This window comes from Glycine max, chromosome 2 (assembly GCF_000004515.6).
Source record: "Glycine max cultivar Williams 82 chromosome 2, Glycine_max_v4.0, whole genome shotgun sequence".
NCBI classification, from domain to species: Eukaryota; Viridiplantae; Streptophyta; class Magnoliopsida; order Fabales; family Fabaceae; genus Glycine; species Glycine max.
This window is the reverse complement of record NC_016089.4, coordinates 7,104,046-7,118,296: the sequence shown is the minus strand read 5'-3', so window position 1 is coordinate 7,118,296 and position 14,251 is coordinate 7,104,046. Positions and strand designations below refer to the sequence as shown.

At 34.8% G+C, this 14,251-nt stretch overlaps 1 protein-coding gene and 1 pseudogene across 1 annotated transcript; one reads left to right on the top strand and one right to left on the bottom strand.

Moving 5' to 3' along the window:
• Positions 1-392: 392 nt before the first annotated feature.
• On the bottom strand, positions 393-7,038 carry LOC100801650 (general transcription and DNA repair factor IIH helicase subunit XPD). The gene is made up of 12 exons (XM_003518554.5): positions 6,285-7,038; positions 4,983-5,263; positions 4,568-4,650; positions 4,074-4,477; positions 3,740-3,933; positions 3,409-3,589; positions 3,174-3,298; positions 2,317-2,406; positions 2,120-2,198; positions 1,966-2,042; positions 1,271-1,379; positions 393-815 (listed from the first exon to the last, which is right to left on the bottom strand). Exons 1-12 carry the CDS (start codon positions 6,816-6,818, stop codon positions 696-698), a joined length of 2,277 nt encoding a protein of 758 aa, XP_003518602.1. The 5' UTR covers positions 6,819-7,038; the 3' UTR covers positions 393-695.
• A 3,364-nt stretch (positions 7,039-10,402) lies between these two features.
• LOC100808572 (uncharacterized) lies at positions 10,403-12,734 on the top strand (annotated as a pseudogene).
• The last annotated feature ends 1,517 nt before the right edge of the window (positions 12,735-14,251 follow it).

The window sequence follows — 14,251 nt, the reverse complement described above, 5'->3', positions numbered from 1 at the left end:
TCTTTCAAAATATATAAAAAAAAATTGTAAATTTGACAATAGAAAAACCAAGGTGGTATTTAAAGCTTTTATTTTACGGAGGTTGAAAACTGCTAGGAAACGCAAACTTTTGATAGCAATTACGGAAGCTTTTGTTTTATGGAGATTTAAAATCGCCAATAAAAATTAAAATTCACAAGCGAAAATGTAAACAACTTTTGTTCATAAATTCAGTGGGTTTGGTTCAACTTTCGTTACTCAAGTTTATATATACTTTCACGTAAAATGTCCAAAAAAGACAAGCTACTTCATGAAGCTTCAAATGACAGGCGTCTAAACCTTCCCATGATAAAAGGTGTCTATCATGAATCATTATCAAATGAATTTATAAACAAACTAAAATAAAAAATACGTTAAATAATGGTGTGTGTCTCATCATAAGCATGCAAAAGTACCAACCTAAACTCCATGAACCCACAACAAGCCTAAACATGATTAAATAATACAAAAGACTTTAAGATCGAAGTTCAATTCCTCAACTAGATTTCAATACTAACAAGGTGTGTCTCATCATTATGGATTGCTCCATGGAATCATTCTCATCAAAATGACACTTCCTCTATATCTATGAGGAAACGGGAACTGCATATGGAATTAATAACCATATGAAAGCCACCCCGGTTCGGAAAAAAATTGTAGACATGCACAGGGAAGCCTCAATACATCACATCACCCATGCCGCTGACAGCCATCTTCTCCAAGTCTTCCTGGGACAACAAAGTTTTCCTGCCAGTGCCACCAGTTTTATCATATGGCTGGGCCATTTTCCTGAGGAACTGCATTCAACAGATAACAAAAGTCCCATTATGAAATCATATACTATCAGATATTGTATCACTATCATGCAACACTGGCAAGGTCACAACCATTTTTGTAAACTTGTTCCGACATCAACTAGTGTGTACATATGCATGCATGCTTCTGCGCATACATATCTTCTAGTTAAACTGTGAGACAAGGTTTTTATGACATCATTATCAAGTGCACAAGAAGGCATCAGTCTTAATTGCTACTTCCAAACTCCTAGTCTTTGGCAATTTGGCACAATCATACTTCAGATAAAATAGCAGCATAATTTATCTGAAGGGAAATAACCAACAGAAAAAGAGTATAAAAGAGAAGAATGCAACATAAAGCAAAAACAAGATGCCCTAGCATCCATGAGATTTCAGTACAATGTAGTGTATGCAAGTGACTACACAAGCGTCAAACCAGAATTACAAGGACATACATCACGTGCTACATGCAAAGCCATGTCTGTGCTCAAGTTCAGGTGGGCGTCATGTAAATGAGAGAGTATCCAACTCGGCAATTTTGAACGTTTGTCATGACGACTATACCTGCAGAGTGCAAAAGTTATAACCGACAATGTATTACTATTTACTGTCAAAGAGAAAAGTAGAAGCCAAAACCATAAATGGAGCAATCATCATAGGTAGAATAGGCCATTAACTCATGCAGACTTTCATAGTTTAAATTGGTAATTTGCTATATAATATATAGAATTTGTGACTATAATTATTGATACTTATAGACACATTTACCAATTCTTGCTGATTATATCTGTTGGTTATATTGGTTTTTGAAACTAAACATGTCATGGCCCTGAACAAGCATATTTCTTTCTCTGCTTAACAAACTGGATTCTGAAGCTTGTCAAGATTCTTTTTGTTTGCCATTCATTATTAAAGACAACCAATAACTTCCAATCCATTTCAGGACAAATTCCATAAAGTTACAAAGAGAGAGTGCATCGTGCTTTGCGCTTTTTGAATCAAAACTAGAAACTAGCAAGTTGGAAACTATCAGAGGCTTGATCAAATTAAAGCAATTGCTTAACGTCAGCGTAGAATACCATAAGCAACCCTCACATTTTCCCAAATGTGCATTGTGTTCATGGAAGCAAAAGGGCACAAGGATACTAACCTTTTGTCTGCAAAAATCATCATTCCATAATCAGCCTTTGAACGGATAACACGACCCACACACTGAGCAGCTTGTCTCTGCTTAAGCAGAAAAGTTTAGGAATCTGATGATCAAATTATCAGCAGTAATTTATATGAGAGAGAGAGAGTCAAACCAATGCATCAAAAGTCAGAAAATCTCCTTCCTTAATTTGAAAAGTATCCCGTAGATATTCCAGACGTGCAAGCAAAATCCTGAAAATTTATTACTCTATTAAGTTCTGCAATCCGCAATTCAACCTCCATAATTTTGACAAGAAATATAATAGTTCTAAATTATCCTTATTCAAAAATTTAGTCAAATGAAACTCACTTGCTTAATGTGTATTGAAAAGGAACACCAAACATGATTACTAGTCGGCCATAATGTCGATCAAAATCTATACCTTCAGCAACCTTTCCCCTGCAAACAAGTAGACATATTCTTAGGCTCAGATGAACTTAATAGATAGGTAAAGTAGTAAGCAACCGCAGCAACTAGTAGCTCAATTAGTAAATGAGAAAGAAGTTTCCTCTTTTTTTTATAAAGAATGAAACTAATAGATAAGATCATACAACAATATATTAGAGATAAGATCATGAAAGAATGTATTAAGTACAGAAAGTATAGCTAATCATGCCTATGATGCAATATTAGCCCTAGTAATAAGAGTTTATCAAATGAAAGATGAGCCAATAGTTATAGGTGGAAGATATAAAAAAAATAAAAAAACCCTCTAATGAGACCATTTAAAAGGTTAGATCTAATGGCCTCTTTGGCAACTTGATTTTTGGCAAAACACAATGGCAGCATACGACACATGTAGCTAACCCCACCAAATGAGAAAAGGCTTTTTGTTGTTTATAAAAAATCAACCTTAAATTCTGCCTTAATCGGGGGATTTGCACATGCTATTCTAATTTCTAAAATCTAAACAATCTAGTTTGTTAAATGTGCATCAAGCAAGGGAACATGTATGTATATGAGCATGTACATACAAAAGCAAAATACTACTGATAATCGAGAGTTCAAATCTCAAGATCCCATTTTAATGTACAATTCAACAAAAAAGAGCATCAAAGAGACTAAGGAATTCATTAACAAAATCATAGAACACATGAAAAGAAAGTGCAGTTTGATTAATATTTTATCATGCAAGAACCCAGGAGGATACTTTTCTGCTATCATACCTAGCAACAGAAAAAAAGATAGCACCTCTTCCACAATCACAAGCCTTGCGGTAGTTATCAAGAGCCAATGTAGTCTCTACCACATCCTGAGTCTCAATAAAGACAAGTTTATGTTGCATTATTTCCTGGAAAAAAAAACAAAGATGCTTTTAGCACACCACCAAACTATATAACAGATACTACTACTCAACCAGTAAATGGACTGGATATTGAAGAATCTAACTAGTCCCCTCACCTTTAAAATTCCATTTTCATTCCAAGTATTGACTATTCCATCCATATATGAGTAACTAACAAAGAAACATACAATCCCATCTGGAACAACTGAAGCCATTTCCAATAAGAGTCTTCCATAATTCCTTACCACACCCAGATCACTTCTCATATCAAATTTCGTACTGACTGGAAGCTGATCACTAAAACAATAAACATATTAAAACATTAGAAATAGAATAAAGGGGGAAGTAAAAGAGGTCTCTTTCAAGAAAATCAGGGATTTAAAATGTAATGTATTAACAATTAACAAAGTCTGTTTTAAAATACAGGGGAGCAAATTATGGGAATACCTGCCACGGGTAAGCACCATAGGACATATGCAATCCCTTGTTAAGGACATGGTAAAACTTCGACTGACAACAGGATTGAAATTCAAAAGACGAGGGTACAAATCTATTGGGCTTAGTGTACCAGATGTAATCACAACAGACTGAAATCGCTCAAAAACTGGCTTGATAGCAAGAGAAGCATCATGGCAACAAAGCTGAAATGTTATTGATAAAAAAGGAGTAAGAAAAAGAGTACTAGATAAACACAGGAAATAAATAAATGTTGCAAAACAGAACTAATTTTAAGGTTAAAACAGCAAATAGAGTAAATAAAAATCAAAACAACAATGCTAACCTGTAATACAGGATCTGGAATATGTGGCATTCGCTCATCAAAAGGTTCAATTATAATAGAAAAACCACGGGCATACGTTCCTACAAGGGTGGCAAAATCACATATAGTTTGAATATGAAGGAACTCATCAGTGTCTGTAATTTCCAATGTCATCATCAAAGAATGAAGGCGATCATAACAGAACTTTAGTGATTTTTGGTCAATTCCAGCATGGTTAAGAATAGAGACAACAAAGCTAACAGGGCTCTCCTTCTCCACATTCTCAGTATCTAAGCGCCCTTCAAGGTATTGAACTAATCTACGCAAAACATGAATAAAATGCTCAGCCCGGCGAATATTTCCAGGTACAGCCTCCTTTAGTATATCATCAGGCAAGGCTGGATTTGCAAGCCAGGCATCAGTAGCTACGTAAAGAAAAGAAGTTTTAGTTAGTGATGACCAGAGGTAACATTTAAGAATTAAGACATTAAGAACAAAACTCTCATCCTACATACCAGGCAGGTCTCCTCTTAGTGCCAAACCTTCAACAAGCCTGTTGTATTCAGCACGGAGTCTACCTGCATCAGTGGCCTTGAACCTTCCTACCAGTTCAAATTCCGATAGTTAAGAGAATCTGAATCAAATTTCAGCTATGGGTACAAATGGAAAATAAAGCAATAATGGCACTATTGCACAGGAAAAAGGGCAGGAATTCCCCATGCCCCTAGGTAAAGTTTGATCCTTCATAATTCTTCCTTTTATGAATCAACCTAACCAACGTATAAAAGGTTATTTGCATTGTACAGAAGATGCCAAATTCCACAGAATTCTTAAATTCTATTAATTTATTCTCCTGTTCTTCCCTATTTAAGTTGTAATAGTGAAAAAATTGGCACCATACAAAAGGAGAAAGCTAGAAACAGCACATACTTGTCAATTTCCTGACGCATCCTACTAAGGTTTCTTCTAGCACCTTCAATAGTCTGTCTCCTCACACTCACACTAAGTGCTTCAATACAGACATTATCAATATTATGAGCTTCATCAAACACAACAACTGACTCTTTCTGCATTTCTTTAGATATTATTCCAGCCACCTTCGGATCAAGCAAATACTGATAGCTATACACCACCACGTTGGCAAACTGCACCATATGTCGTGCTAAATAGTATGGACACCACCCCTTCTCCTTCCCATATGCTCTCAAGTCCTACAATCACAGACACATTCAGTTTCAAACATTTCAGAAATTCATTAAAATCCAAAAAATAAAAAAGCACAACCATAAGGAACAACTAAAGTTTAAAAAATAAAAACAAAAAGTCAACCAACCAGCCACAGACTCTGAACATTTTAAAATTAGTGAACATTCTGTAGTACTTCGTACCCCATTGCCCAGAGGCTCTTCGCTATGCGAAGGTATGGGGGAGGGATGTTGTACGCAGCCTTACCCTTGCATATGCAAAGAGGCTGTTTCCGGATTCGAACCCATGACCAACAAGTCACCAAGGCACAACTTTACCGCTGCACCAGGGCTCGCCCAAAATTAGTGAACATTCAAAACCTTAAAATTCAATCTTTCAATAAACCACAAAATCCAAACACTCCAGTATAATCAAAGAACAACCGAAACCTACAAAAATTTATCTCTCCTCCTAATCAACCGTGTTAAAAATAACAAAATCAAACATTTCAAAAGTAGGGAACATCCAAAACCAACTGAAATTACACTTCTCAATCAATCACACTAAAAATCCAAAATTACCTGTAAACACCCCTTCACTACACGTAAGCTACTTATGTTGTTCATTAATTTTGTCCAAAAATGATGCAGAAGTTACTTCGTGAAGTGTCATAAACAAGCCAGGATAAGCAAGCTTAAACTCGATAAACCCATTACAATCATAAACATAATTAACACTACAAAATATTTTAAGATTGAAGCTCAATTCCTCAACTAGATTCCATGCTAATAAAAACCCTCCAAGAATTTCAAGCATTTCACAATCAGGTAATTAACATCCTAATTCCAAACCCAATCAAAACCAAACACTTCACCCAACCAAAACTGCGGCCACAATTTAAAACCTTGCTACAGACATTTTCAGAACTAACAAACACCCAAAACCGATCAAAATCAAATTCCTCTTCATCCAAGCTTAGAATTTCAAACAATTCACAATGAATCAGGTAACTAACATCCAAACCCAATCAAAACCAAAAGCCCCAACCTGCAATGTATAAACCCCAGGAGGCAGAACCGCGGACGACCCGGCCCTCTCATACTGCTCAAAGAACTCACAACTCGGCACGCTGGGATTCTCCGCGGCCACCGCCCGGACCCACGAGGCGGTCAGCTTCCGGCAGCCGGCGTCCACGGAGTCGCGATTCTCGGCGGCGAGAACCCGCGGGTTAACGCAGAGATTCTTCCTGGACGAGAGGCCGAGGGCGAGGATCTTGGCGGCGGGGCCGAGGTGGCGGAGTTGGTAATGATGGAGAAGACGGAGCTCGGCGAGCGTCTTCTCCATCTCGTGGACGGTGCGGGTGCAGTAGAGGAGCTTGAGAGGGGAATGGGGCTTGGAAAGGACGTAGCTAGTGATCAATGAGAGGAGTGCGATGGTTTTCCCTGTGCCGGTGGGCATTTCCAGGAGGCAGTGGCCCTTGGCATCGAGGGCGCGCTTGAGCTCTACCATGTACGAGTATTGCTCCGGGTAGATCTTGTCGTAGGGGAAGTACACGGTTATGTCCTCTATCTCCAACTTCATTCTCGAATAATTAGGGTTTTCTACTCGTCTCGGGATAGTGGCACAGTGGTTAGCACACAAAATATAGAGCTTTTCTCGGGACAGAATTCTCAAAAGCACTTTTGTTCTTGGATCAAAGAAACTATGACACAAATGCGTATCCCTTAATCAAATCCTCATTGGTCCATAAGTACATTCATGATTTTTCACAAAAATTTATCACTGTTTTTAATTATGACAACTTCTTACTAATATCAGTAAAAAAGGGGGGGGGAAAACTGACATTGACATTCGTTAAGCAAGAGAGTGTCAAGAGTAGGAAGGACAAAGTTCATGTACAAAAAGGTTGAAATTGATTAACCTCGACATTTGTCATAAAATGAGTAACTTTGTTGGTCTCACTTAATTTATAATGATTATAAAAGGAATAATCTTACCTGATGTCATTTTTTTCATATTTTTAGTTAAACTATTATAAATTATTATAATATTTTATTTTAACTTCCGACAATAATTATTTTTTTCAAAAAAGTTACATCTAACTATCTATCTATATATATATAACTTCCCAATTTAAGTATGAAATATCTTTTTTGCAATAGTATGAATAAAGGAAATAGATCACTCTCTACTAAAAATTGGAAATTTTGCAGCAAGAGGTGGACATACTAATGATGCGAAGGACAGATACCAAAACACACTACCTCAACAACTTTGTATTATCAATCTCGCAATAGACATTGTGGAATCCACAATCCCAAGCAAAAAAGAGGCCATGAAGGAGCGTTATGATTTCATATAAGGGCATCACCATATCCATATGATGAAGAGAACCCTGCAATCCAATCAACATTGTGGCCACGAAGCCAAACCATCAGTCCTTATTGCCAAGGTTGAGGGAATATAGCTACTAGGAAGAGGGCGAGTCCATTTGGGTAAGTAGAGCGAAGCATCTCCCAACTTACCGGACTCTTGTATAGACATGGCAAAAAAAAAACCCGTTGGGTACCGTACGAATCTATCCTGACTTTGACGGGTAATATCTATGTTGACCGGATATGGGTTTGGGTTCAGGTTTTTCCCAATAACCAAAAGTCAGATACAGGTACAGGTATGAAATTACTACATCTGCCCCGATTCCTAACCCAGACCCGTCCCGTCACTTAAAATTTTTAGAATTTTTGCATGATTTAATCAAAAGGCCTAGAATTTTTATTACTTGTTAATTTTATTTTATAATTTTTACATAATTTAATATTTTTTTTCTTAACGATTTTTGAGACACATGCGCTATAATAAATTTATTGACATATAAGTAGTTAAAAATAAATGTTTAACAATCAATTTATTTTTTCTAAAATCAAATTTTTAATATTTCCTTTACAAAAAAAAAATATTTTTCTAATTTGAATCGGATACAGGACAGGATCGGGGATACCTGATATCCAATGGGTACGGGAATGAGATAATAAATTTTAACTCGTCAGATATCGGGTACGGGTATGGGGACATGTTGGGGAGTTAGGGTCGGGGATTGAGGAGACAATACCTGTCCCCACCTCGTGTCCCATTGTCATGTCTACTCTTGTATAGCTGAAACAATATATCATACAAAGCATAAACCCAACAAATGAGTACTCGTTGAATAACCTACTTGTCCACACAAAAAATAAAGACAAAATTACATTTTTAGTCCCTCAGTTTATCTTTAGTTTCGGATTTGATCCCCCAATAATTTAATTTATGAATTTGGTCCTGCTATTTTGTAAAATCGTGCAATGTTGGTCCCCTAGACCACAATTGGACGTTGACAGGTAGTAAGTGATGTTGATTGTCACATGTCACGTTCTTATTAGATGATGACTGTCACGTGTCATATTCTGATTGGTCAATGAAAATAACAATGTATTTCATCTATCATGGAGTTGACAGCCAATCAAAACATGACACGTGACAGTCATCATCCAATAAGAACGTGACACATGACAGTCAACATCAATTGCTAACGGTCAACGTCCAATTGTGGTCCGAGGGACCAATATTGCATATTTTACAAAATAGGAAGACTCAATTCATGAATTAAATTACTGGGAGACCAAATCCAAAACTGGAGATAAACTGGGGGACCAAAAATGCAATTTTGCCAAAAATAAATTGTTGCGCTACTTTCAAATCCACCATGACACAAAACCATAAAGAGAATCTCTGAAGGAGCTAAGAGTTATTGCTTTAGCCAAAGGAGAGGGTGGGAGAGAAAGCCCAAGTGAGTCTAAAGTGAAGTGAAATTTCATATCGAATAGAAGTGAAAAAGTTGAATATCATATAAGTGAGGAGAAGACCTATAAACCTAAGCTTTAAGATTTTGAGTTAAAGTGCGGTGTCAAGTTTCATGATATGGTTGCTCATCTAAACATTTAATCATGGTAAAAAAAATTAAGTAAAAATTCTCATATTGTTTAACAAATGTTTATGCCTTTTTTATAATTAAATAAAAATCAAATAAAACATTTAAATTCTCTATTTATCTCATGCATAATCCGGTAAAAAAAAAATCTTTATACAAATATGTGAATGCCATATGGTACAATTCAACTATTATAAAAACAAATAAAACTAGTGTAAAATTTTTTTATGAATGTAAAAATTCAAAATACTACATAAAATACTAAATATTATAATTTTTTCTGAGTACATGAATAATTTACATAATATTATTAACTACTTCCATTATTGTAATTATAATGAATTTATTTTTAAAATTAAAATTAATAAAAATTATACTTATGTTTAAATATGCTAGAAAATAATTCAATTATTCTATAAATTAAAAAAAATTATTTTATAAATTTAATAGTTAATTCTTCTCACAAAATTAAAAAAGTTCAATATGAGCTATATATTTTTATTTTAATTGACCAAAAGTCCAGAAAAATATCTTTTAAATATGTATGTTAAATTATTAAAATATTCTAATATCAATTTTAGTTAATGACTTAATAGTAGTAGTATATTATAATTGAAAAATAATAGTTAATATTATTTTAACCTTTTGAAAAATATATACTTAGACAGAAAAAAAAGATAGTAATACCAAGTCAAAAATATAAATTAAATATGTGCTTAATCATTTGATTTGAGTGGATTTAATTTTTTTTATATGTAAAAATTAAAGATAATGTGTGAGAATTTATAATAATCCACATATTTTGTTTGATAAACCCTGTCCACAAAATAAATTAAGTTGGACTCAGAATTTGAGATAACTTTTAAACAAAATAAGTTTATTCAAATACAACAAAGAATCACAAGAGCACTTAAGAATTGAATTGCTGCATAAAAAAATTAAGATTCGACTTCAATAACATTAAGGAAAGATTAAATCTTTATTATTAAATTTAAGAAAGGATTTAATTTTAATGTCGAATTCAATTTTTATTATTAAATAAATGCTCCTTTATTTATTGTGCAAGAAACAATGAAATACTTGCATTAGTCCAGACCACTTTCTTCATACATTGAACCATTAAGTTTTTTTCGTTGTTGTCCTTAGTATCTTATATATAGCGTGGTTACATAGGAATGTGCTCACATCACAAACCAACACTTGTCTTTAGTGCTTTCGCTTTTTTTTTCCCCCTTGTTTTCTTGCGGCACTTCTTCACTCCTCAGTTACTGACGATGTTTTATTTTCAGTTGTTGGTCTTTGTTCCAGTATTCCTGACTTGGTTCAAGAAAAAGGTCCAATATTTGCTTCTGGAGGTGTCTAATTTTTTGTAGATTTTGATAAGAGAGTTAAAGTTGTTGAGCTTCCTCACTGGTGAGCCTCTAAAAGGTTTTTGTCCTTTTTTGTGAATGTTTGTTGAGCATTTTTTTTTGTTGCTCGAGGATTTTAGCACTTTGGTGGATGCCTTTGTTGTATTGTGTTGTGAGTTTTTTTTTTTTTTTGTGGATTGGGAATGTTGGTGTATGAAATGATGTTTTCGAGAATGGTTATCCTGGTCTAGTTTGATTTAGGTGCTATTTTTACTTGAAAATCTAGAAAGACTCATAGGTGGGTTTGAAAAAGGAGTTGGAAGATTGAATATACATGGGGTTTGTGTGATTTTGATGTGTGTTTTGTGAAAAGCACTTGAAAATGTGTGTAAAGTAGAATTGGATGTGAAATGGGTTCATTGGTCTGATATGTTTTTATTGACTGTGAGAAGCAATGGAAGGGAATTGGTCACAAGGAGGTATGCTTCAAGGCAGGGGGTTCTTTTGGTGGTTTTGATTTGTGTAGATCAATGCGGATTCATCGACAAGGGAAACATCCTCATTCCATGAACCAACACCAGGCTCATCCTTGCCAAGGGTCTTCAGTTCATGATGGTTTTCCTCATACAATGGGAACCTTTCAGAATTGTGAGCATCAAACTTTGTCAATGATCGAGTTTAGTCAGGGGATAGAAACAAGAACTCACCAAGTGATGAAAGTTTTGTGGAGGAAGGTATTCATGGTCATTATGAAGTGGGTAAAGGGAAAAAAGGGTTGTCTTGGCAGCGAGTGAAGTGGACTGATAAGATGGTGAAGCTTCTAATAACGGTTGTGTCTTACATAGGTGAGGATGCAACTTTTGACAACGGTTGTGGAAGAGGAAAATTTACAGTCCTACAGAAGAATGGGAAGGGGAAGTGGAAATATGTTTCCAAGGTCATGGCTGAAAGAGGTTATCATGTTTCACCTTAACAATGTGAGGATAAATTCAATGACCTAAATAAAAGGTACAAAAAGCTTAATGATATGCTTGGGAGAGGAACTTCCTGTCAAGTTGTTCAAAATCCTTCTCTATTGGATTTGATCGATTATCTTTCTGAGAAAGAAAAGTACGATGTTCAAAAAATATTGAGCTCCAGACATTTGTTTTATAAAGAGATGTGTTCTTAACATAATGGTAGTAGATTGCATTTACCCCATGATCCAGCATTGCAACTATCACTGCAGTTGGCTCTCTGAAATAGAGATGATCACGACAATGATGGTATCAGAAAGTCCCATCACGGTGATCATGACAAAGATGTTCTAGATGTGGAAATTGACGATCATGATGACTCTGAAGAGAATTATACTTCCCCTGCAAATAGTAAAGGTTATAGGGCAACAGGACAACCTTTTAAGAGTTTAAAACTAGGGCAAGGGCAAGAAGATGCTGCTACTTTTGGGAGTGCTTTAAACAATAAAGAGTATAACAAAAGTTCACATCCTCATATGGTCCAATCTGATGGGAATCAAGCTTTACATGAAAAAAATGAGAGCTTGGTTACAAAAGCAATGGGATGAATCTGGTTCACTTCAGTTAGAAGAGCAAAAGCTACAAAATTTTGGCCGAGATGTTGAAGCTAGAGAAACAAAGATTCAAGTGGCAATGAGTTTAGTTAGAAAAAAGACCGGGAAATGGAACAATTGAAGCTGGAGAATGAAAGAGAAGCTTGAAAATGAACGTATTGCTATAGAACTAAAGCGAAAGGAAATAGGTGTTGGCTTTTACTAGGTTTTCGTCTGGCATGTGTTTTTTTTTTTTTTTTTACAAAGACATCAGATGGCATGTCTTTGGTGAGTTGTGTTTTTGTAGTTGAAAGTATACACTTTTATGGGGAAACTTAGGAAAGAATGAAACCCCCTAGTGTTGTTCATATTTGAGAAATTGAAAAATCTAATGGATGATGCACAAAGTTTTACTGATTATTAGGCTTTGTTTTTTTATTGAAAAATCTGTTGCATATATTTATATACTGGATGGCTGAAATTGCTTTAATATTTTATTTTGGAATATTAAATTTTGAATATTATATGTTGTATGTTCTTTCCCAATCATTATCTAGCAGTCGTATAATTTTGATATTCGTGTTATTTATTGTTATTTTTTGGTAAAAGAGATCTATTAAGACTAAGAAGAAGAATACAACATGAAAGGACACATGGTTTTAAATAGCATGCTATAGTGACATGCCAGTGTGGAGTGACCCCGGCTTGCTATAGGGGCTGCCATAGCAGAGTAGTTTATTGTAGCCAACGAAATAATGAACTGAATAGAGACACTATTTTGTGATTTCAATTTCCAAAAATGAAATCTACAGCTGAAATATTAGAGAAAATGATAAAGAAGACTTGGAGTTAGAAGATGATGATTGATGATTCCTATCCAGGAAACTTGTATTTGACTTTTGTTGGTATTTACTTGAATGTTTTGTTTAAAACACCTATGGCTTTTTATTGTTAATTATGAATGTCAATTAATTTTGAGTAATTTTTATCATTTTTAGAATTTATATGTATATAGAATACATTATATTGATTACATAAAAATTTCAAAATAATGCTATAGCATATTTGTGGCCGGTTGCTACATGCCGCTAACCAGGATTCGAAACACTGAAAATGAAGATAAGATAAAAGAAGAGTGTAAACAAGGAAAAACAATAGTAATTGAATGATAAATCTTGGGCCCTGGTCCAATAATGGGACCTGAACCAGTCCGTTAGTAGAAAAATTTGAATAGTCAGAGCACGAAAAACATTGAACACATTAAGAACAAGAACAGCTGCAGTGAGAAAAAGAGATGACCAACGTTTGAAGACGATGAAGAATAACCAGAGAAAAAGAAAAACTTGTTATGCGTCATGTTATTAGCCTTCTTATTTTTTAATTTCTCATTGAAGCCTGGTTCCTTTAGGGAGTGTTTGGTACTAAAGAAGATTTTTTATTTTTTGGGAATTATAGGTTGAAAAATTTAGTTCCTCATGAAAACTAAAATTCTTTATTGTTCCAATAAGGAAATTTATCAATTGATAATGGAGGTTGTATCAGACTATCTTAATCTGTTAGTGGGTTGTCCATCAGATTATTAAAAAAACAAAAAAAAGGGGGGGGGGGGGGGGGGGGAGGGGATAAGAGTGAAAAGAAAATTACTACATATTATGAATTTTTTCTTTTGAACAAAATTGTATTCTAACACTGGCATGATTAGTGTCAAATTCTTACTTTTCTTTTTATCTCTTAATTTATTATTTAACCAGTGGCATACAATTGGTACAAAAATTGTGGTACCATATAGCAATTCTGGAAAATAAAGGGAAGGGCAGAGAACATAACCACTTTTCCCACATGACAGGTGGAAGGGGGAAAATGTAGGAAAATTCTTTGAATATACAATTATGCAATATTGAATCTCAATTTCTATAATATTAGAGTTTCAATCCCAGTTTATATATTTTGCAACCACAATTTTAGCAGCAATCTCGAGTGTTTTTGGGGTCTCCATGACTATAACATGCATTGGCCAGATTTATTTGTAATTTCTTGTAATATCAAGAGTTGCAACAAATTCACGATCTTGACTGGAACCGTAATTTAAAACCTTGCTTGCTTTGCATTACAGTCTACGGTGGGCTGCTTTTGCCATGGCGATTATGGAGGA